General features: G+C 39.6%; 1 protein-coding gene across 1 annotated transcript in view; it reads right to left on the bottom strand.

Annotated features, from left to right (window-relative positions):
• Positions 1 to 3,559: 3,559 nt before the first annotated feature.
• Positions 3,560 to 25,507, bottom strand: part of St6gal1 (ST6 beta-galactoside alpha-2,6-sialyltransferase 1) — a 137,922-nt gene continuing 115,974 nt past the window's right edge. The window contains exons 6-8 of the mRNA XM_076867256.2: positions 7,474 to 7,572; positions 5,933 to 6,107; positions 3,560 to 5,322 (exon numbers count right to left, since the gene is read on the bottom strand). Of these exons, the coding sequence (XP_076723371.2) occupies positions 5,081 to 5,322; positions 5,933 to 6,107; positions 7,474 to 7,572 (516 nt within the window). The 3' untranslated portion in view covers positions 3,560 to 5,080. The remainder of the gene's footprint in view (positions 5,323 to 5,932; positions 6,108 to 7,473; positions 7,573 to 25,507) is intronic.

Raw genomic sequence — 25,507 nt, 5'->3', positions numbered from 1 at the left:
GGTTTATTGCAACACTTCACAAGAGCCAACTTATGGACTCAAAGTGTTTATCAACAGACAAATGAGCAAATATAGTATACATTTATAATGAAATACTATTCAGCCTCTAAAAAGAAGAAGGGGATTCTGTCATTTACTACAACGTGAAAAGAATAGGGGATCATTATGTCAAGTGAAATAAACTAGCACAAATATTTCATGTCCTCTCTTAAATGTGGAATCAATAGAACTCATAGAAGCAGAGGGTAAAAAGGTGATCACAGAGTCTGGAGTTAGTGGGAGCCATAAGGAGATGAATGTCATAGGGTACCTGGTCTTCAATTAGACAGAAGGAAAAATCTATTGCACAACATAAAAGAGAATAGATTTCATGTGGGGATGTAGCTCAGTGGTAAAGTGATTGTATAGAACGCATGAGGTCTAGGTTCAACCCCCCAGCATGGCGAAAAAAAAAAAAAAAAGAGAGAGAGAGAGAATAAATTTCAAATGACCTTACCACAAAAATATGTTATTTGAGGTGATGAATATGGTAACAGTTTGATTTAATTATTCCCCACTTTGTCGTAAGCCACAACATCACTTTTCAACCCTTTAAATATATGCAATAACAAATGGTCAATTATGATAATAAGGAAATAAATAAATGTAAAATGTACTCACATGAAAAATAGAATTGAAAACTGCTAGTAGGAGTTGTCTTTGGGTGATATGTGGATTTCATATGGATTTTTGCCCTCTTTATAATTTTTTTTACAATGACTATGAATTACTTTCATATTTAGGGGAAAAAAAAAACCATTTACTTAATGTAAAAAAAAGGGGAAATCCTGCTCATCCCTCTCAAGACTGCTGCCAATGGACTCCCCAAGTTAATCAGTTTCTTTCCTCTATGATTTTGTTATTATAATTTACCTTGTATTGTCATTTTTCTTCTTTTGACATTGGCCTAGTATTTTTCTTCTAGACAGTTTTGAATGTGTGCCTAAAAACGATGGCCACATAATCCAAGTTCACTTTCCAGAAAATGCCTACACACAGGCAGGGCGGGCCCATTCTTCCAGCCTTCCATTTCTGGGAGGGCAGATGCTGCAAGTCTCCATTGCCATGTCCCAGTGTCATAGATCCCAGTACACAGAGCTGGGCTTCGATGTGTAGTCATTGCATTGAAGAGAATTTCTCCTCCCATGGAAAAGATGTTTTCTAAGGAATCCTGAGAAGGACTGGAGAGAGGCTTCTGGGGTAACAGTAGGCCTTTTCCTGTCTCCTGAACCAAAGCCATTAGCTCAGGCCTCTGGGATGAATTTTCTGGGTTAGAATATCCCTGTCCCCTGTGAGAGTAGAAAGTAGTCCTGGGCCATAACACACTCCCAATCACAACACAACACACCCTGGAAGGCTGCCCTGAGGGGCACAGGAGGAGTTGAAACTGAGGATTCAGAGGACAAGTATATGAGACTAGGGTGAAGGTGGCAGTCCCCGTGTTCTGGTGTGCTTCTTCTCTCCTTGATGATCCTGCTGATGACTCTAGAGGCCAAACACTGGTATGGGTTCCCCGACTACCAGGGTGTAAGGCATCCTCTAAGAATGGTTTCTAAGACCCTGACATAAGGCCTATGTCAATGGGAAGAGCCCTGTTGGTGGAAGTGGGCATGGAGACCACAGATGGATGTTTTCCTTCTGGGCTTGCTTCTTTCTTCTCCCAAGTGACGGAGTAGGCAGGGCCCCATTTTTTCACTTCATCATTACACACACACACAAACCAACGTCCAGACCTGGAGAGAGGGGCCCAGCCCACAAAACTTGCGAGCAGGGAAGGACCTTAGAGAGACTTAGGGCGGCTATAAACTTGCAAGCACAAATCTCAGGTCCCAAAGTAACCAAAATCTGTTTTTCTCTAACTTCTATTTTTAGCTCAGTTCTACTGGGATCCAGAGAGAAACTCAGTCTCAGTCAATAGGGAGATGCATGAGTCTCAGGGAGCTATAATGCTAAGGGGCCAGGGGTAGGGGCAGTGTTCTCTGGGCATTCAGTGATTCAAGTGCCCTCCATTCACACTCTCATCAGGAATATGCTGCTTAAGGTCCTGTCTGCTTGGCCCCACAAAGCCCCAGCATCCTCTATAGAGCTCTGGCTGGATCTCTGTCCCAGCCCTTGGAAGGCAGCTCCCTTCCCTGTTCTTTACAGCCCCAGAAGGGGAGTCCCAAGTGCAGAGTTTTTAAGGCGAGGGTGAGTGGGGTTTTGGGGAGAGGGCTTAAGATTAGTGCACTAGGGCTGCGATCTGTGAAGAAATTCATCTGCAACAGAAATTTATTCTCCCATAGTGATGGAAGTGCAGAAATCAAGATATTATCTAGTTCTTTCTGAGGGCTCTGAGGGAAGATCCGTTCTATGCCTCTCTCCTGGCTTCTGGTGATTTTCTGGCAATCTCTGCCATTCCTTGGCTTGTGCATCACCCTGATCTCAGCCTTCATCATCCCATGGCATTCTCCCCTTGTGTGTGCCTGTCTCCAAATTTCCCCTTTTATGAGGACACCAGGCATATTGGATTAGGGGCCCACCCTAATCCAATATGACCTCATCTTAACTGTTTACAATTGAGATGACTCCATTTCCAATTGAAGTCACATTCTGCGATACTGAAGGTTAGAACTTCAACACACGAATTTTATAGAACACACTCAACCCATATCTGAGAAGTATGCCATTCAAGGAGGAAAAGAAATCTTCTCCCCTGAATCCTGTTTTTGAAAAATTTTAACGTTTTGGCTCTTCCATCAGTACATTATTTCTTTAAAATTTTTACAAAATAAAATAGGGACCTTCCTTTCATTCTGCTTTTTGTTCTGTTGCATCCCTTGCCTTGGTGTGGGATGAAGAACAGCGGAATTATTTGATTTTGGGTAAGAGAAGAAGGAAGAAAAACCAATGAATAGGTCAATATTTCCAAAATGCTGTCCTTCCAAGTAAGTAAGCCTTCTTTTTCCTGAAGTGTTGAGGAGGAAGTCTAAGACCAGAGAGCTAATCAGGGAGTGTTATGGTTTAGATGTGGTGTGCCCCGAAAGCTCACATGTGAGACAACGCAAGAAGGTTCAAAGGAGAAATGATTGGGTTGTAAGAGTCTAAACCCAATCCATGAATTAATCCTGATTGGAATTAACTGAGTGGTAACTGAAGTGGTAGAGTTTGGCTGGAGGAGGTGGAAGTTGGGGCCTGGACTTGGTGGATATATTTGTATATGACAAGTAGAGACTCTCTCTCTACTCTTTGATCACCATGTGAGCTGCTTCCCTCCACCATGCTCTTGCACCATGATGTCCTGCTTCACCTTGAACCCCGAGGAATGGAACCTGCTGTCCAGGGACTGATACCTCTGAAACTGTGAGCCCCCAAATAAACTTCTCCACCTTTAAAATTGTTCTGGTCAGATCTTTTAGTCACAGCACTGAAAAAGCTGACTCAAACAGGGAGGTTTGGGAGATTCAAATCCCAGTCATGTTGTCTTTGGACAGAGTCAACTATCAGCAGTCATTCCCTTGGCAGGTAAAAAGAAAGAAGCAGCTTTTTTTAAAAAACACCTTTATTTTAAAATTTTACATAATCTTTGGATAATTCAGAATTAGCTTAGGTATGTTGCATAAGTTTCTGAAACTAATGTTTCAACTTGAAACCAATAACAATAGCTTACTTGATTGGTGGGAAGATTAAGGAGGACATTATGACACAGGACAAACAGATGGCTACTGAAGACAGCACCCTGTATACACAGAGGCTTTCCTGCAGCATTCAGTCATAGTTTTTAAATTATCTGTCACAAATATTAAACACCTCATCAGACCAGCAGTAATCCCCAAATCTCATTTGCATTTCATCAAGAGCACAGAACTCAAAGTTCTATGAATTTAAGAATCATAATTAAATTAACTTAATCCCTTATATTAATAATAACAATTAAAAACTATATTCTACCCAGTGTTGTCTCAATCTCCCATACAACGTGTATCTTAGGTCCACAGAATGCCACCTTCCTCAGCACTCCACGGTCATGATTCAAAGTTACAATGAATGTGCCAAATCAGACCCGAAATGGAGCCAAGAGCAAGTTTGCAAACCACAAGTCAGCGGCCTCCGCCCAGACACTCAAATGCCACTCCCTTGCAGGGAGAGGGTGGAGGGCCTGATGTTCTGACAGCACACATCTCAGTCCTTGTGAAGGTCAGTGATCATCAATAGGTTACAACCTCTGGGACCCACAAGTCCTCAAAAACCACACCCCACTCCCTGAGAGACCTTCTGCAGAAGGTCCATGAGGTCAAAGAAACTGGGGTCAGGATGCTTTGAAAGCAGAAAATGTTTAAAAGTAATTTGGGAGAGGAAGACTAGAGGGAGGAAAAAAGATAGGAGTTAGGAGGAGTTTGGGGACAGACACAAAAAAGGAAGAGTTGAAATACAACACACAACCTGGCTGATTCCACATGGAAAAGAAAAAGTGGGCTAATGGAGACCCTTTGCTCCTAAGTACCCAGGTTGAGAGCCAGCCCAGGCAGCCACAGTGATGACAGGGCATGTCCCCAGGGCAGGGCCTTGGGAGAGGCTCTGCTCTAGAGGAGGAATTGAGCATCCTTCCAATGTGCTGTGCCAATTATTTGCCCCAACAGAGCCACCCTGCTCCCAGCACAATCATATTTTGAGAGAGTTTCTTTAAAACATGAAATCAATACCTAGGTAGAAATCTCAAGCAACATAGAATGCTGGTTTGTGAGAGCATCGTTCAGTTGGGAAAAAAACAAAGCCCAGCTTTGGCAGCACTGATAGGAATGGTGGATCTTGCATTACCAATGTGGAAAGAGAGGAGGGTGCTGTCCAGAGAGAATGTTAGGTATGTGTGTTCATGTGACAGCAGGCAGGGCTCACATTTTGGGGCTGGTTTCTGATCCTCAGGTTCTGGAATCCCCAGAGCTCTTGCTGACATTGGACAAAAAAGCAGCCTGAGACTGTTCAGGAAAATGGTCTTCCCAGGCTCAGGTGGCCAAGGGACCAACTCTAAAATGCCTGATGGAGAAGAATGGCCTAGGGGCCATGCTTAGCAGTGAATGTTCCGGAAACCAGGCAGTGTGGCTTTTCCAAGCAGGTAAATGTCCTCATCTGTGCCCTCATTGAGGTGCTTTACCATATTCTTCTCAAAGAGGAGTGGGTGGTAAGCACCCATTGTGCAGGCACTATCGAAGAACTTCTGGTAGTAGTAGCACACATCAGTCTTTCGCTTGGATGGGAGGAATTCATAAACATCCACCTGGTCACACAGCGTCAACATGATGAGGATACCTGGAAAGGGGAGCACAGGTGAGCTGTGCCCAACAACCCACCCCAGTGCCCTGAAGCCCTGCTCAGTGGGTGCAGTAACTCATGGCAAACCTTGGAAAGATCCACTTGGAGTTTCTGTTCATTCCTGTGACTCACAATCTGAGTTTTCTGGGTCAGCCAAGCCCAGCAATCCGCTCCTTCTGCTTGCCTGCTTCACTCTACTCCCTCTCCTCCTGTCCTTCCCACCTCCCAGGCTTCACCCTGGGCTACGTTCTCCATGAAGCTATCTCTGACTGTTCAGCTGGAGGGACTCTTCTCTCCTGTGACACTGATGTGGTCTTTCCTTCCTGGCACAAACTGAATGTTGCCTCAGACACTTGACTGAACTCTCTTACTCTTATTTTATCTAAATAAGATACAAAAAAGAATTGTATCTTATTTAGATAAAGCTTGGCATAGTGTACAAGCCAAGCCAAGCATAATTCTAGCAATGGTTTTTGTGAGTAAACAAGCCAGTGAATGAATGAATGAACTGAACCCCAGAAGAAAGCTAATCTCTTCCAGGAAAACACACACACACACACACACACACACACACACACACACGGTGGTTTCCCAGACATGGACTTACCAAGCATCCCAGAAGATGGGGGGTTTGGCTGAATCTCTTCTGGGGAGATTTCTTGAAGGACATCCCACAGCTCCCAAGGCATCTGGGGTCTAAGGATGTAAAAAGGCTGACCGGGATGCATCTTACGATAACTCTTGTAGTTACTAAAGAAATTGTAGTCAGGATTCTTGTACCACTGAAAAAGAAGGAAGTGGTCTCAAGGAATGAAAGGCACTTATGTCGATGCTCCGTGTAAAGCAGCCACTCTAGCCAGAGGACTCAGGAAGGGACAGGCCACGGCAGAATCCTGAGGCACTGCTCTTGCCTGGAGTAGATCTCAGACTTCTGCATCACCTCACAGCCATCACTGGGTAGCACAGTGGAGCACACAGTTTGTGCTTAGGGACTACTGGGCTTTGTGACCTTGGCACAGCTTCAGATGTTAGGATCATGGAGTCTAGGAATGGTATTAGAGTTAAAGGGACCATCTAATCCCATATTCCAGTTTTCTTTTCTTCTACATATTTTTTTTTTCTTTTTAAAAAGAGAGGTCTCAATATGTTGCCCAGCCTGGCCTTGAATTCCTGGACTCAAGTGATTCTCCTGTCTGAGTTGCCTGAGTAGCTGGGATTACAGGTGCACACCACTGGGTGTGGCTACTGTCATCTTTAAAGGGGACCACGCCAGGGCATAAGTCACCACATCGATGTGTAAAAGTCTTCCTTCTTTCCCAGGCAAGTTTAAGTTCTAAGTGAGATCAGTGCAAAACTGTAGAAACAAGGTAGTGAGGGTGACAGGGATCACTAGTGCCTCCCAGTTATTGGTGGATTCAACATGAGAACTAAGTGTCCTAAGAGGAATGCTGTCTGCCCTTCAGCCCTTGAAACTATTGTCCCGAGGCCACCACAGCCCACAGCAGGGAGAGGCCAACTGACATGCATAACAAAACAGTGAGAGGATTATTTCAGAAAGTTCAAGAATCCAGCAGGCCTGTGACTCATGTCTCCTTCCCCTGAAAGACTTGATGTTGCAGATCTGAATCTGCTTAGGAAATCAAGCCCTGGGACAAGTGACTGCCCCATCCACATTCTGGTTACCCCATCTGTAAAATAGGAACAACAATGCTTCCACCTACTTCCTTACAGTGTTATGAGGACAATGAGAAGGATTTTAGAATTTGAAAGTATGGGACAGAAGTGTGATAACATTATTGATAGGAACAACTACAATTATTGACTATTCCTATTGATACTCAAAGGAATTAATGCACTTGTTGCATTAATGAAGACAGTCTCCTCCAGATGATAAAAAAAAAAAAATCAAGCCACTATTACTTCCAATGTATGCCATAACTGGGAGAAAAATCCACGGTAATGTAGGGCATAGAGAACTGGTGGTATAGGTGAAGTACACTTTTGAATCTGCTAGTCCAGAAGAAGTGAGGTGCTCTAAAAGTCAAATATTCAGGAACTGTTCCTCTCAGCCATGCCTTTATAAACCTAAGAACTCAGAAAAATCTGTAGGCAAACAAGAGACCCAGCTTCTCATGGATACCCACTTACCTTTGGGATATCTGAATGATATACAGATGGGTCCCACACAATTAGGATTCCTTCATTGTACAAACCGTCTTTGAGGAAGCGCTTTTCTGTGGTCACCAACTGTAGGAAGAGAGATATGAACTGTCACTTGGAGATTTACCTGAAAACACTTGGCTCATGGTAATAATTGACACATCACCAGGTACTGCCTGAAACCCAGAGTTCTGTGGGGCTCTAAGTTGGTGTAGCACTTAACTTCAGTGAGAAGATAATGATGCCAGCCCAAACTGTGTTGACCAGTAAGGACACTTATCATGCTCCAACAGCCATAAAACAAAAAGGATTCCACTCAGACTTTGAGACTATGGGGGTGAGAAAGCACAGTGAAAATGTCTTGGTGTCCTAGTCCTTTGAAGTCACAACTTGGTGATGGGGTGGGGTGTCAGAGGAGTTGGGTTTTAAGTTAAAATCTCATAATAAAAATAATCTCTAGAGATCCTGTCAATCACATAAACTCACAATGTGTACACGTTATGATGGAGACACATCTCTCTCAAGGTCTACTGCAGCGGGTCTGGAACAGACCACTGCATCTGTGGTTGAGCATCAGAATAAAAAGTGAACTTGTGTGGAGGAACCACACAGTGTATACAAAAATATGAAAAATTAAATATAAGACTCTCACCAGGCTGGGGAGATGCTCATGTGCAACCTGCTGGAAGAACCAGCCACAGCACTTCTCCCCTGCACCCTGGCTCCTGAGCTGGCCTGCATATGAGTAATTGAACCTATCTGGTTTAAATATGAATATGACAACTCTGATGGGACAATTTTGCAAAAGTGTATTAAATTCCTTTTTTTTAAAAAAGCAAAATATTTCCTTTAAAAAAAAAGCAAAATATTTAGATTCAGTAATTCCACATTTGGTAAACTATCCTAAGAAATAATCCAAACCCACGGGGAAATATACAGGAAATGTTACTTAAACTATTGATCAAAACTACAAAAGTTAGCAGCAGGTGGGACACGACATTGCTCAGGTGCAAAGTGAGAGGATCAGATAAAAGAAACCAAATCAAAACTGACTGAAAACAAAAGAGTCACAACCATAATCCCTCCCTCCTCAACCACCACTGCCAAGGCCAAGGCCTGAACAACATCACCACGGTGTCCAAAGACACGTGGGGGAAGAAAGATGATCTGTGTGTAGCCCAAAGAACAACAGTGGCCATGAGTCTCTCAGAGCACTGAACTATCCCTTCCTCTCCTGCAGATACGGGCTGTTATGGTTCAGACGTAGTGTCCCCCAAAAGCTCACGTGTGAGACAATGCAAGAAGGTTCAGAGGAGAAATGATTGGGTTGTAAGAGTCTTAACCCAATCCCTGCATTAATCCCCTGATAGGGATTAACTGTGTGGTAACTGAAGTAGGGTGTGGCTGGGGGAGGTGGAAATTGGGATGTAGCTTGAGGGAATATATTTCTATCTAGCCAGTGCAATCTCTCTCTCTGCTTCCTGCAATCTGCTTCCCTTTTCTACACTCTTCCGCCATGATATTCTTCCTCGCCTAGAGCCCCAAGGAATGGAACTGGCCTTCTATGGACTAAGACCCCTGAAACTATGAGCCCCCAAATAAACTCTTCCTCCTCTACAATTGTCATGCTTGGGTCCTTTAGTCAGAACAGTGAAAAAGATGATTAAAACACTATACCTACAGTGTGACAATATAATTCCATTCATTCAGAGGATCTTTAAGATAAGAAATATCAATGGTGGGCCCACCTGAGCCAGGGATTGTACGGCTGTCCTGGGAACTACAGGTTAGCCTAGTCCCTACACTCCAGGTAGTCACACACTGATGGAGAAGAGGGCAATGCTGTGACAGTAGGAACAGTTTGAGAATGGCTGTTAGAGAGGGTAAGTATTGAGGGCCAGATGAGAACATGCCAAGGCAGAAAGGTAGGGGGTAGAGAAAGGATGTCCTAGAGTTGGGGAGAAACAAGAACAAATTGTGGATATGAGAGAATGTACCAGAGACTGCCAACTGCCTCCCAGTATATATTCTCCCTTTCTTCCTTGGCAATAAATGTCTCTGGGTTTTAGATATAGCCATCTAAAATAGGCTACCTGCAGCTAAGCCATGTGACTAATTCTGACCAATGCTATGTAAGCAAGTATGATATCTAGGAAGTGTCTTACAGGCAAGGACATGACCTTCCTTGTCCCTTCCCCCTTTCTTTTGATAGAAATTTAGATGTGATGGCTGGAACCTGAGCAGTCCTCATGAATTAAGAAGTGAAACTCACATGCTGAGAACGACACACCCACAAAGTAGAAGGAAACTGGCATTTTGACACCGTGGAACACCATAAAAGCTGTGGAATGTCTGCTTTAATAGGAGAGAGAACTATATTTTGGTCTTGTTAAGCTAGTCTGGAGGATGGGTAGAGTGCTCCTATCACTTGAAGTGAAACCTAATTCTGACTAGAAGAGTAAGCAGCCTGACTGGGAATTGTAAGTTGTTCAGTCTGACTAGGACACCGAAAAAGAGCTGAAAGGGGTTCAAGAAACTTAGGCAAGAGTCATACCAGGAAGTTTTGTGTTTCTTTAATAGGTCCTTCAGTGTTATCTTCCTGGTAGATAAGATTGTGCAAAACAGACTGTTGGAAATGTGACATGGTGACAAGACACCAGAGGCAGAGGGCCCCGTCCATACTATTTCTATCTCTATCATCCAAGACAGAATTCCATAACTGAAATTCCAATTCTCAGCCCACCCTACCACTCCAGAACAGTAGGTCCATGGAGAGCAGTATGTCTTTTCTCTAACTACTTCTATCCAGGCAGAGTACTTTTGTAGGCAATTTGTATATCATCAGAAGGACTAGCGATAGCTGGGATTTTTAAAAATGGCTCCTCCTGTACACAGCCAGAGTCTGTAATTTTTTTAGTATGCAAGGCAGGAGGCCCGTGGCTGCATCTTCCGGCTCCCAAGACCTTTCCAGGATCTGTGCTTTCATTGTCTGCCAAAGTTCCACAAAGCTTTCTCCTTTACAATAAATGATGACAAAAATTATAACATATGCCACTTAGTGGTGCTTATTGCACAAGAGGCAATTTTGTATATTATCTCAGTTCATATTCATAGTAGTCTTAGGAGGTAAGTACTGATATACTTCTTTTATAAAAGTGAAAACTGATGTCAAGTAAACGTGTTTCAGTGCTGTAGCCTGTAGGTACACAGAGGAGTCTGGCCTCAAGCCTTATGTCTGGCTCCAGAGGTCACACTTCTGACTACATGTTACATGGCCTCACACAAAGAAGGCAAAACTGACCAGACAAGTCCAACTTCTAACAAAGAAAGGTGCTGACCTTTGCTTTATTTATATTGGGAGACATCAAAAAGATGCTATAGAAAGTTCTTCACGAAAACAGGATAGAGGTGGTTGCAGGCAGGCTGCTCAGTTCCTAGCGGGTCATGTCCACCTCCGGTTCAGTGTGGAAACTTTGGCAGAGTGAAGGGAGAGTTCGCTTGCATTTGGGCAATCTATCCCAGTGGGACTGCCATGGGAGGGTCCCAATGCCAGATCTACCCCCTCACTGGCTCCAGTGCTGAAGACGGTCTTCAGATGGCTCCCCACAGAGGAGTTTCAGAGTATCATGAAAATTCTGCTTCTTGTGGAGTTGTAGCATGTCATAGCTGGAAGATTTCAGATGGACTCACCAAACCCATCATTCTCCAGATGGGTAAAGTGAGGCCCAGAGAGAAGAGAGAATTGCGTGAGGCCATAAGAAGAGTTTGAAGCAGAGACAGGACCAGAAGTCAGAGGTGGGCTTATACCAGAGTGTTCCCTCTGTTCTAGCAGGGCTGCACTCACACCACCACCGACATTTAAATAAACCCACGCCAAGACCGGACATAATGCCTTGTTCTGCAGTTAATACCTCTGAATATCTGGGACTTTGTTCTTCTCAGCTCTTTTTCTTTCTAATACGGACTATATTGCCCCACACTCCCAAATTCAAATGTTGAAGTCCTAATCCCATTGCGACTATAATTAGAGAAGGGACCTTTAGGGGGGTAGTTAAGGTCACAGGGGTAGAGCCCTAATCTGATAAAGGTGGTGTCATTACAAAAAGAGGAAAAGACACCAGAGTTGCTCCTTGCAAACATAGAAGAAAGACTACATGAGGACACAGTATAAAGACAGCCATCTATAAGCTGAGGAGTGAACCTGAAACAGAAACCAACCCAGATGGCAACTTGAGCTTAGGTTTTGGCCTCCGAACTCTTGAGAAAATAAATTTTTGTTGTCTATGTTATCCAGTTCGTAGTACATTATTATGGCAGCCGAGATGATGCTTAATACATTGTATGTGTGTGTATGTGTGTGTGTCGATGTAGATACAGATATTACTATATCTATAGAGACTAGACTTAATGGTTTTATTAAACTAATAAAACAATGCAGATTAATGACAAATACCCCAAGAAGGAATCCAAGTGCTTGAAGTTTTTAAAATCAAAGACATATATATGTGTGCATACACATCTATATGAATATGAGCACATATGAAGCTATATATTGTGTATGTGTGTATATACATGCATGCACTAGGGCTCTACCTGCTCAAAGGGCCAAGAATCTGAACTACCCTGTCAGGAATAAGCACAACTAGTGGCCAAGTATTGGTTTCTAGTACCAATTTTTACTTAAAAGAACCAGGGATCTTTGGAGAAAAAAATGGCCAATTTGATAGCAAGGCCAGAATAAGATGGTAAAATAAAACTTACCTGAATTTCTCAGTGCACCTATAAAAAACCCTTGCCACTAGGCACAGTGACACATGCCTGTAATCCCAGTGACCAAGGCGGCTGAGGCAAGAGGACCACAAATTTGAAGCCAGCCTGGGCAACTTAGCAAGTAAAAAAGCAAACAAACAAACAAGAAAGGTTTGGTCATATGGCTTAGTGGTAAAGTACCCTTGGTTCAAAATAAAGCAAAAAACAGGAAGCTCTTGACTCCTAAGACTATTCATATACCATATGACTTAAATCTGTAGCTACTGGTTGAATTAAGTGCTCTGATCTAAAAGACAATAAAATTTCTCTTATGTTCACAATAGGAAAAACAGTTTAGCCCTGAGTCCATGTCTAGGATTAACCCCAGGGGCTAGGAAGACTGAAGTGGTGAATACCTAGGTCTTCAAATTTCAAGGAAGAATGAGGGCCTGGCAACTTCCAGTTGTCTTTAGGTGAGTTTACTTCCATATCAAAAAGTCCTTTAGGAGGAGAGAAGACAACTATCTCCTAGCTTTTATAAGCAACCCTCCCCCCGCCACACACTTTTTTCAGGTCTCTTGCCTAAGGAGTATTTGGCAAACTTATGTAGGATAACTAACCAGGCTCTCATTGTATCACGATGAGAGTGAGGACTTGGGTAAAGAGCAACCAATTTATTTCTTTATTATTTCATTTATTTATTCTAAGACAGAGTCTCACTATGTTGCTTAGGTTCTCCTTTGAACTCCCAGGCTCAAGTGATCCTCCTGCCTGAGCTTCCCAGGTAGCTGGGACAACAGGCATGCACTACCTTGGCTCACTCTCATTTATTATTTACTGTAAGGTATTTAATAAGAAATTTGTCCCTGATCCAGAACATCTCATGTGCATATTCAGAATAAAATTAATAAAGATGAAATTTAAAGCCCAACAGAGAAGTACAAAATGAGCTAGACTATCTTATTATGCCAGAAATTATTGAAAAATAATGAGGGCATACAGGTCACAAGGAAATAAGAGCTAGCTTTAAGGAACTCCCACTAGTCAAATCTGGAACAACTTGAACACCAAAGTAATTCAAAACAGTAACAAATAATAAATCACTGAAAAAATAGGAATCCCTATAGGAAGCCCTTACCAATAATAAACAGAAAGAGAGAGAGAGAGAGAGAGAGAGAGAGAGAGAGAGAGAGAGAGAAGGAGGGAGGAAGGAGAAGAGGGAGGAGGGAGGTCAGAGGGACAGAGGAGAGGAGGAGAAGGGATGTCTTGTAGAAGTGAATGTATTGCAGAACACTGAGTGCAACTGGAGTTGTAGTCAAGATTGGTTCAGGCAGAAGTGATCAATGAATGCTAAATATAGGGAGGGGGTTTTGATGAGGAGAAGAATATTGACAGAGCATTCAAGTGGCCACTTACTAGAAGAGAAAAGTGTTAATCATACAGTGGAGAAATGAAACAATGCCTTATTAAGGTGATCCAAATTAAAATCAGCTACAAGGGAATATGAACGTCATCTGCTCTCAGGGAGACACAACATCACTTACATAATTTTCCAACCAGGAATGCATAAAATCAATCTTATATCAAAAATACATTTGACAAACCCAGAAAAGAAACATTTTATGTTCTTTTTTTAAAGAACCGGATTCTTCAAAAATGTCAAGATCTTTTGACAAATTTCTAGGCATATATGATGTACTGTAATTGAACAAAGAAGACAGGGAAAACCTAAACAAATCAATATCAAGAAATGAGATTGGAGCAGTAATAAAAAACCTTCCAACAAAGAAAAGCTCAGGACCAGATGGATTCTCAGCTGAGTTCTCCCAGATCTTTAAAAAAGAAGTAAAACCAATCATCCTCAAATTATTCCATGAAACAGAAAGGGAGGGAACAATTCAAAACTCATTCTATGAAGACAGTATCACCCTGACACCAAAACCACATAAAGACACACCAAGGGAAGAACACTTTTATACCAATATCCCTGATGAGAATAGCTGGAAAAGTTGTTAATAAAACATTAGCAAATCACATTCAAAAACACATGAAGAAGATAATGCACCATGATCAAGTTGGATTCATTCCAGGGATGCAAAATTAGTTCAACGTACACAAATCAATAAATAAAATTCATCATAAAGAGAAACAAGGACAAAAATCACAAAATCTTCTCAACAGATGCAAAAAAAAAAAAAAAAGCCTTTGACAAAATTTAGCACTCATTCCTGTTAAACATTAAGGAAACTAGGGATAAAAGGAACTTACCTCAACATCATAAAGGTTATAAATGACAAACTCAAAGCCAACATCATATTGAATAAAGATAAGCTGAAAACATTTTCTCTAAAATCAGGAACAAGATAAGGATGTCCATTGTCACCATTCCTATTCAATATAGTTCCTGAAACTCTATCCAAGCAATCAGGCAAGAGAAAACAATTAAAATAATACAAATAAGAAAAGAAAAAGTCAACCTATCTCTGTTTTCTGATGATATGATTCTAGAGCACACAAAAACTCCATAAGACTTCCAGAGTGGATGAACAAATTCACCAAAGCAGCAGGATACAAAATCAACATACAAAAAATCAATAGTTTTCTCATACACCAATAATAAATCTGCTGAGGAAAAAATGAATAAAACTATTCTATTTGCAACAACTTAAAAAAATATCTAGGAATAGACCTAACCAAAGAGGTGAAAGACCTCTCCATTGAAAATTATAAAACAATGAAGGAAAAAATTGAAAGCTCTTAGAAGATGGAAAGACCTATGCTGTTCATGGACAGGTATAATCAATTGTTAAAATGGCCATAATTACCAAAAGGAACCTACTGATTCAATGCACTCCCCAACAAAATACCAACAACATTTTTCACAGAACTAGAAAAAAAAACTCCTAAAATTTATATGGAAGAATAAAAGACCCAGAATAGTCAAAGCAATCCTGAGTAGCAAGAGTAAAGCTGGAGACATCACAATACCTGATCTCAAATTATATTACAGAGCCATAGTAACAAAAACAGCAGGGTATTACCATCAAAACAAATTTGAAGACCAGGGAATAGACTAGAAGACACAGAGACTAATCTACATAAATACAGTCATATGATACTCAACAAAGGTGTTAGAGAAAATACAATCTTTCTAATAAATGATGCTGAGAAAACTGGATTTTCACATGTACAAGAATGAAACTAGATCCCTGCCTCTCACCCTGCACAAAATCAACTCAAAGTGGATCAAATACCTAGGAATTATATCAGAAACAGTGATCCTGATAGAAGAAAACATAGAGGCAATATTTCAACACATTGGTGCATGCATACACTTCCTAAATGCTACTCCTATATCTCATGAAATAAAGCCAAGAATTCATAAGTGGGATGGCAAAGGAAACAAGAGTGTGACAAGAAACCCTACAGAATGGGAGAAAATCTTTGCTAGCTACTCCTCAACAGAGGTTAATGTCCACAATACACAGAAATTCAAAAAACTGCAGAAGGAGGAGAAGAAGAGGAAGAAGAATAAGAAAGAAGGAAGAAAGAGAAAAAGAGAGAAAAGAAGGAAGAGGGAGAAGAAAAAAAAAAAGAAAACATAATGACCCACTCAGTAGGCAAAAGATCTAAGGAGACATCTCTCAAAAGAAGGAATACAAATGACCAACAAATATATTTTTAAAATGCTCAACATCCTTAGCAATCAGGGAGATGCAAATCAAAACTACACTGAGATTTCATCTCACCCCATTTAGAATGGCAATCATCAAAAATACAAGTAATGATAATTGCTGGTAAGGATATGGAGAAAAAAATATATTTATACATTGTTGGTGGGACTGCAAATTAGCACAACCACTTTTGAAAGCAGTTTCAAGATTCCTCAGGCAGTCAGGAATGGAACTATCATATGACCCAGCTATCCCACCTTAGTATTTTTCTAAAAAAGCTGAAATCAACATAATATAGTGATAAATGCATGCCAAAGTTTATAGCAGCACAATCCACAATAGCTAAGTTATGAAACCAACATAAGTACCTGTTAATAGATGGATGATTGAAGAAAATGTGATATGTGTATATGTACAATAGAGTTCAATTCAGTAGAAGACTAAAACTATGTCATTTGTTGGTAAATAGATGGAACTGGAGAATATCATACTGAGTGAAATAGCTAGACTCAGGACATTGTGTCTTTTATCCAGAAGCTAGAGAGAGAAAAAGAAATTTAAAAAGGGGATCTCACAAAAACAGAAGGGAGATCAGGAGAGCAGAAGCAAGGAACCAAAGGGAGACAGAGGAGAAAAGGGAAAGGGGGGAAACTGGGGAATGAAGTTGACCAAATTATGTTGATGTATGTATGAATATATTACAGTGCATTCCAATTTTACATGTAACTATAATGCACCACTAAAAAATAAATGAATAAATAAACAGAAGGAAGACCAAAGAGTAGAGGAAGGGAATCGGAGGAGGGAGGAGAAAAATGAAAGAAGTACTGGGGATTGAAATGAGCAAACTATATTATATGTTTATGAATATGTCAAAATGAACCCCACTATTATGTATAACCATTGTGAATTTACATATAAAAAGTCAATATCTTTAAAGATAAAAGGAAGCTATGGAAATATTCTAGACGAAAGAGACATACTGACTAAGTACAATACCTGACTCTGAATTGGATTTAGTACTAAAAAAGAAAAAATGCCCTAAAAGTCATCATTAAGAACTAGAATTCAGACAGATTCAAAAAAAGTGGGCATCAATGTCCTTGTCTAACCTTAAAAGTCAGGGGCACCTGTCCAACACTGGCGTGTACCCTGGTTTACATTGTACTTTGTGTGTGTTTGAAGGGAGCTGAGACTTTTCTCCTCAACTAAAGTCCTTAAGGGGAAGAAATTGCATCACTTTGCTCTTCTTCATGTTGATCAGGGATTTTGTGGAAGCTTATTTGCTTGACTAAATGGAATATGGGACAGCTGGCTATCCAGCAGATGGGCAAACCACACAAGGAAAAGAAGACTGAGCGCAGCTTTGACCTGTTGAACACTTGTAACGAGGAGCCTTGGAATAAGAAGGCAAGCCCAATCCAATGACAAGTAATAGCCCTTTTCTGATTCCGAAAAAGATCAGTGACAGAATGTGCTGCTGGCAAACTCAAAAAGTCCTAAAACTCATGCATCCATCATGTTTAGATTTCAGCTCCTAAGTTGTAATGCCAAAATACTACACTAAAGAGGTTCCATCAATGTCACCCAGCTCACCCTAGCTGTTTTTAGATCCACTGTTGATGGAAATCCAACCTCCTCCACATACACACTGCCCCCGCCAACACCTATCCAGACATGGAGATAAGACATGGAAGGTCCTCAGACAGTGTAAGTATTTAATAAGTGGTACCAGCTATTATTTCAGGATAAGCCCCATTAAGTCATCTGTGAATGTTCTGGTTGAACTCATTAGCACGCCCTATCCCTAGGCATGGGAGGTAGGTTTTCTCTCCCCAATTAGCACAAAAGCTTCTGAGAAAGCCACTGTGTCTTCTTGTCCCATTGTCTCCTCTTTCAGGCCCAATAACCACAGCAGGTGCTCAGCTGAGTCTCTCAGAAACCTTCTTAAGTTTATAGTCAAAACTGGATTTATTTAAAGAGCCACTTTTAACTGTATTGGTTTCCTGTTGAATCTCATAACACCATCTGGCATGGGTATGAATGGGTCTGCTGAGTTGAAACTTCATGGGATGACAATTTTCTATAAAAAGCCACCTTCTAAGTTAAAAAAAAAAAAAAAAGTATCGTTTTGTTTTCCATGACGTTGTCATGACCCAGATGTGCACAGTGCTACCTTATGCCATGTGAGGAGGGAGCTGAACAAACACCAGCCCTGATCAGAAGAGAGCTACTGGCAGGAGGTCCTATTTGAGAAGAGAATGAGCAACTCAGAGGCAGAACCCTAAGTGCTCTTATTGTGCAATGGTGAGCACGCAGACTGACATCCACACAAACAGAACAACTGACCAAACAAGAGATAGAATGGACCACCAGCTTCCTGGGATATCAAGATGAGCAATGATAAAAAAGTATCAGTCACAATTCAGTACTTTTATGTTTTTTAAGTACTGTTATGTAGCTGCCCACGACTAGAGTATCCAAGCAACAGCCCAGACATTTGGTGGTGCTTATGGGAGGAGTAAATGAGGGTCTGTATGTCTGAGGTGAGCAGGAAAGGCTTCCACGACAGTAGATTGTATGCCCTGCAAAGTGGGCCACTCACCTCTCAGCCCCAATATGGGGAACACAGGGATCTAGAAGTGTAAGGAAAAAATTTGATCCTTCAGCAGAGAATTCTGCATTGCCTACACCACACCCTCCCTCTCTGTCCCATTCTGATTCTATGGGAGCACTTTAGAAACAGGCAATTGAAAAACTTGCTCACTCAAGTGTTGCCCAGTAAGAGTTTTAAGTGACTTTCCTCCTCCCCGCTGCCCTACATCATGGGGGGAAAAACAAAACAAAACAAAAACAGTTTCATTAATTTTACTCCAAATTTGTGCTGTTTTAACATTTTCTCTGAACCGCTTGTAACATCTGCCTGGTTCCCTCATATGAGTAAAATAAAAGCTTTATCAAAAAATTGGACTGGGGATGTGGCTCAAGCGGTAGCGCGTTCACCTGGCATGCGTGTGGCCCGGGTTTGATCCTCAGCACCACATACAAATAAAGATGTCGTGTCCTCCGAAAACTAAAAAATAAATATTAAAAAAATTCTCTCTCTCTCTTTAAAAAAATATTTATTTTTATTTTTACAAGAGTCATGATCTTGCTTTAAAAAAAAAAAATGATGCTTTAACACAAGTTTTTCCTGCCTTTTGCTGGGCCCTTTCTGCAGAGATACCAAAAAGTAGCTAAGATAGCCAATTTAGGTTACTTGCATTTTACTACATTGAAAACATTGGTTCACCGCCCCTTCCAGGAGATAAAAGGCCCATCTCTGGGAGATTGCAGAAGGCATAGTCATTCCCAAACAAGCAGGGGCAGGCCTTCATGCTTCAGTAATGACCATCACCATTTACAAAGCACTCGCTGCCTACCAATCTCTTTGCTTAGTGTTTCATTTGCTCCTACAAAGACCTCACATAGTAACTGTTCTTTCTGTTTTACAAATGAAGGAAGTGAGGCTCAAAGCAATAAAACAACCTGCTCAAGTCACTCATGTATGAAGAGCTGCAGGAGGAATTTAACCAGTAATGTTTGACTCCAGTACTTTTAATTTCCAGATAATCTTTCCTCGCCTTTAAATAAAATTCCAGAATCTTTGCAGGATTAAAATTTAGTTCTTCAAGTGAAGATAACCAAAACATCACAAAGAGGTACCCAAGGACAGGCTACTTCATACATACCTCTTTTCAGTTGCTGCTGCCTACCAGCCTCCTGATCATACCACCCAGGAACCACATAGTGATAGGTTTCCTCTCTAAATTCATGTTCTTGAACCTCAAAGTGGCCCAGCATAACCTGGAAATCTGACTATTTCTCAGATTTACTCATTCACTCACTCTTCTTCAATGACCATTTCAAACTTAGCTGGAACCTTTTCTATTAAAACCTCTTTTCCCCTATTCTCCCTCCAGCCTGGCTGGGCCTCTGACCTTGCATCCTAAACTATCTTCAGCTGTACCCCTCTTATTCTTCTTCACTCCTGATTCCTTCCAACTGGGTTAATCCTCCACTGGGCATGCTCAATCACCCTCACCATCTCAGGAACTGTCTCTTCTTTTAACTATATTCATTTTTTCCCTTTGTCAACTGGTTTCTCCCTGTTGGTCCAAAAAATAACTTGTTGTGATAAACTATCACATAATGCAATTTATCACTTGAGCCATTGTTTATATAGCTCAGTCACATTAAGTACATTTACAATGTTATGAAACCATTAAAACCATCCACCTCCAGAACTTTTTGGTCTTTGCAAATTGAAACACAGGGCCTATTAATCAACTTCCCATTCCTTCCTCCCACTGGGTCTTGGTAACTGTGATCCTACAGTATTTGTCCTTTTGTGACTGTCTCCTCCGCTGACTTATTTTTCACTGTGGTAAAATACACATAAACTAAAATTGGTTATCTTACCCACTTTTAAGTGGACTTAAAAGTTCAGTGACATTATACATTTACATTGTTAAGCAGCTATCACTGTCATCCATCTCCAGAATTCAGTCTTCATAAAATCAAAACTCTGTTCCCATTAAACAATGGCTTCACATTCCCCCTCCCTCCCAGGTCCTGACAATTACCATTCTACTTTCATTTCTTCATATAAAGAGAATTAACCATTTTTCTTCTTGCAACTGGTCTATTTCATTCAACATTATGACCTCAAGGTTGATCCATGTTGCAGCACTTGTCAGAATTTCTTCATTTTTAAGATTGAGTAACACTTCACTATATGTATGTACCAAATTTTGCTTATTCATTCACCCATCAGTAGTCACTTGGGTTACTTCCACCATTTATATATTCTAAATAATTGTGCTCTGAACATGGGTGTACCTGTTCTAAATGTTGCTTCCAATTCTTTTAATTCTGTACTAAGAAGTGAAATTGCTAGATCATATGTTAGTTCTATTTAAAATTTTCTGAGGAACCACCATACTATTTTCCACAGTTGCTAACCATTTTACATTTCCACCAATGCACAGGTTTCAATTTCTCCTAATAGAAGTCGTCCTAATGAAAGTGAGGTAGTAGTACTGCATGATAGTTTTGATTTATATTTCCCTAATGCTTAACGATGTTGAATATCTTCCCATGTTCTTACAGGACATTTGTATACCTCCTAGGAATGTATTTAAGTCCTCTGCTCATTTTTGAATTGTGTTTTTTCTTGTTGTTTTAGGAGTTCTTTATACATTCAACTCATTAATCCTTCATCAGATATATGATTTGCAAATATTCCATCCCATTCTGTCTTCTTTTCACTCTGTTGAGAATGCCTTTTGATACACAATTTAAAATATTTTCATTAAGTCCAATTTTTATATTTTTCTCCTGTTGCTAGTGCTTTTGGTGTCATGACCATAAAATCATTTTCAAATCTGATGCCATGAAGCATTTGTCCTATGTTGTGTTCTAAGAGTTTTACGTCTTATATTTAGACCATAGGTTTATTTTGAGTTATTGTTTGTATATGATATTATCTAGGGGTCCAACATCAATGGGTTTCCATGTGGATAACCAGTTTTCCCAGCACCATTTCTTCAAAAGACATTTCCCTCGTTAAACAATATTAACATACTGGGTAAAATTCAATGGACTACATATGCAAGGGTTTATTCCTGAATTTTCTGTTCAATTCTGCAAGTTTATATATCTGATTTTAAACCAGCATCATATTGTTTTGATTACTGAAGCACTGGAATAAGTTTTGAAATCAAGAAGTGTTGAGTCCACCAGCTTTTTTATTCTTCTTCAGGATTATTCTAAGTACTTAATGAGTCCCTTGTGATTCCATATGATTTTTTTATATATGAGAGCAGAATGTATTACAATTCTTATTTCACATATAGAACACAATTTTTCATATCTCTGGTTGTATACAAAGTATATTCACACAAATTTGTGTCTTCATACATGGACGTTGAATAATAATGTCCGACACATTCCACCATCATTTCTAACCCCATGCTCCCTCCCTTCTCCTCCCACCCCTCTGCCCTATCTAGAGTTTGTCTATTCCTCCCATGCTCCCTCTCCCTATCCCACTATGAATCAGCCTCCTTATATCAAAGAAAACATTCGGCATTTGGTTATTTGGGATTGGCTAACTTCACTTAACATTATCTTCTCTAACTCCATTCATTTACCTGCAAATGCCATGAGTTTATCCTCTTTTATTGCTGAGTAATATTCCATTGTGTATATATGCCACATTATTTTTTATCCATTCATCTACTGAAGGGCATGTAGGTTGGTTGCACGGTTTAGCTATTGTGAATTGTGCTGCTATAAACACTGATGTGGCTGGTCCCTGTAGTATGCTGTTTTTTGTTTGTTTGTTTGTTTTGTTTAGGATGGGTTTTTCTAGGTTTGCAAATAACATCACTGGGATTTTCAAAGGGATTGTATTTAATCCACTTGTTTTGAGCAGTATTTCATCTTAAAAAAATTAGGTTATCTTCTATCCATAGTGCTTAGGATCGAAAATGTTTTGATTTCAGATTTTTTTTTCAGGTTCTCAAAATTTTGCATATACTAATGAGATATCTTAGATATGGAACTAAAGTCTAAACACAAAATTTATTTTGGCTTCATGTACATGTTATACACATAGACTGAAGATAACTTTATGACTTTTTTTGATCCACCTACATTTTGGCTTGTGACCCACCACATGAGTTCAGGAGCAGAACTTTCTATGTGACATCATGTCAATGCCCAAAACTTCAGAGCTATGCATTTTTCCCCTCTAGCACTGCTTTCACTGTATCCCATAAATTTTATATATTGTATTTTTCATTTCATTCAACCCTAAATGTTTTCTAATTTCCACTGTGATTTCTTCTTTTCTCCACTGATTGTTAGACTATGTGTATGTAGTTCTACAAAAAATAATTGAAGATTTTGACACCACACTCAGGAAGCAAGACTTTGCCTTTGAAACTTTATCTCTGCCTTTCATGTATCCCCTTAAATAAACCACCGGAGCCATTTTGTTTTTGTCTAGTTCCAGAACCATGCAGACTAGATCTACCAGGGGCTCTGCCTTTTGTAAATATATTTCTGAGTATTTGTATTTTGTTATTCACTAATTATTTGAGATTTTAAGTTTTAGGGTGGCTTACCCTTCTAGGCAGGAAGAAGAATCCCCAATGAGATGCTGGCTATCCACCCCCAAAATTCAAGTGCACTTGGGACTTTTTTTAAGATAGACTCTATGTTAAGTCACAAATTAAGTCTCAAAAAGTTTAAGAATATAGATATCATCATTCAAAATATCTTCTCTGACCAAAATAGCAAAGCTAGAAATCAAGAACAAAATGGAAACTGAAAATGATGGTGGAATGTGATGATCATTATTATCCAAAGCACATGTATGAAGACACAAATTGGTGTGAATATACTTTGTATACAACCAGAGGTATGAAAAATTGTGCTTTATATGTGTAATAAGAATTATAATGCATTCTGCTATCATATAAAAAAAGGAAACTGGTAACTATGAATATTACATTTAATATCCTAGTTACAACACTCTAATTCCAGTTTACACCAGCTTAATTTCAATAAAATACAAAAAGTCTGCTCCTTTAATATCTCCATCTTTCAATTGCTGATGTCATAAAATTATATCTGTATAACTGTATGTCCAAAAAATCATGAGCTAATAATTGTTAAATGCTCTTAAATTATGGACAAAATGAAATGTTGAATTACAAACAAGTTACAATAACACCAACTTTTAGACAAATATGTTTTTAAATGTGTTATTCTCTTAAATCATGTAAAAGGCAAGAAATCGAGTCACACACCATTGCTGTGGTAGCCCTAGCTTTTATAACTGGCCACATATTTTCCTTTACTGAGATATTTATTTCTTTATATGGCTTTGAGTTTAGTCTAGTAAGTATGACTTTTAGTTATAGTCTATTATCCTATTATTTCAACCTGCTGGGATATTTTTTAGCATTTCTTATGAGACAGGTCTGTGTTAATGGACTCTCTCCATTTAATTAATCTGGGAATGTCTTGATTGATTTTTGATGGGCAGTTTTGCTGGATGTAGAATTCTTGGTTGATAGTTTTTGTTTTTTTTCTTTTAACATTTCAAATTTCTGGCATCCAAAATTTCTGAAATTTAGTAGCAAATATGCTACTAATCTTATTGAGGATAGTTTAAGATAGACTCTATGTTAAGTCACAAATTAAGTCTCAAAATGTTTAAGAATATAGATATTATCATTTAAAGTATCTTTTTAATTGTTCCTTTAAGATCTTTCTTTTGCTTTCAACAGTTTGATTACAATATGTCTCAACGTTTCTTTGGGTTCATATTACTTGGAATGTGTTGAAGTTCTTTGATGTATATGCTCATGTCTTTCATTAAATTTGGGAAGTTCCTGGCCATTATTTCTTCAGATATCCTTTCTGTCCCTCTCTCCTTTTCCTGAGACTTCCACAATGCATACGTTGATCCACTTAATGGTATCCCAGAAGTCTCTTAGCCTCTGTTCACTTTTCTTCAATCCTTTTTTTCCCTGTTCCTCAGACTCTATGATTCCCATATTTCTATCTTCTAATCATCAATTCTTCTCTTCTGTCTGTTAAAATCTGCTTTTGGATCTATCAAGTGAATTTTTCATTTTAATTATTGCACACTTCAGCTCTAAAATTTCTATTTAGTTTCTTTTTAGGTTTTTTTTCTTCCTCTTTATTGATATTTCTATTTTGTTCATATATCATTCCCTTGATTTTATCCATGTCTTCCTTTAGTTTGTTTTTGTTTGTTTGTTTTTTGTTTTTTGTTTTTTTAGTATCTTTAAGACAATTGCTTTAGTCTTTATCTAATAAACCTTCCCTCAGCTCTTTTCCAGAGATTATTTCTATTGGTTTATTTTTATCTCTGAATTGGTCATACTTTGCTTTTTCTTTGTGAACTTTGTGATTTTCTTTTCAAAATAGGACATTTGAATCTAATAATGTGATAACTCTGGAAGTCAGATTCACACCCTTCCCTAAGGTTTGCTGGTTGTTTTTTGTTTGTTTGTTTAATTATTAGAGATTATGTTTGCTGAAAATCAGCCTGAGTTACACAAACCTTTTCTTAGGTCTTCTCTGAGCCCAACCCTTCTAAACTTGCACAATGACTTTCTAATTTTTCCCATGCTATAGTTTGGAACTAGAATGACCCCCAAAAGACCGTAAGTTAAAGGCTTTTTCCTCAGAATGGCCCTAGTAGGAAGTTGGGGAACCTTTAAGAGGTGGCCCTAGTGGGATATTTTCAAGTCTTTAAGGACATGGCCCTGAGGGCATATTGGGACCTTTTTTGCTTGTGGACACAGGCACAAAAGCAATGAAATCACCTATTCATGGACTGAAACCTTCAAAAGTGTGAGCCAAAATAAACCTTTTATTCTAAGTTGATTATCTCACATACTTAAAGCCGACTAGCACACTCCATATCTGCAGTTGTTTTAAGTGACCTAGTTTTCAATGTTTGGCTCCCCAAAAGCCTAAGGGACAAAAATTAAGTGGGCCGGGGCAGGAGGAGC

This window comes from Callospermophilus lateralis, chromosome 10, assembly GCF_048772815.1.
Source record: "Callospermophilus lateralis isolate mCalLat2 chromosome 10, mCalLat2.hap1, whole genome shotgun sequence".
In the NCBI taxonomy this organism is placed as follows: domain Eukaryota; kingdom Metazoa; phylum Chordata; class Mammalia; order Rodentia; family Sciuridae; genus Callospermophilus; species Callospermophilus lateralis.
This window is presented reverse-complemented; position numbering and strand designations above follow the sequence as displayed.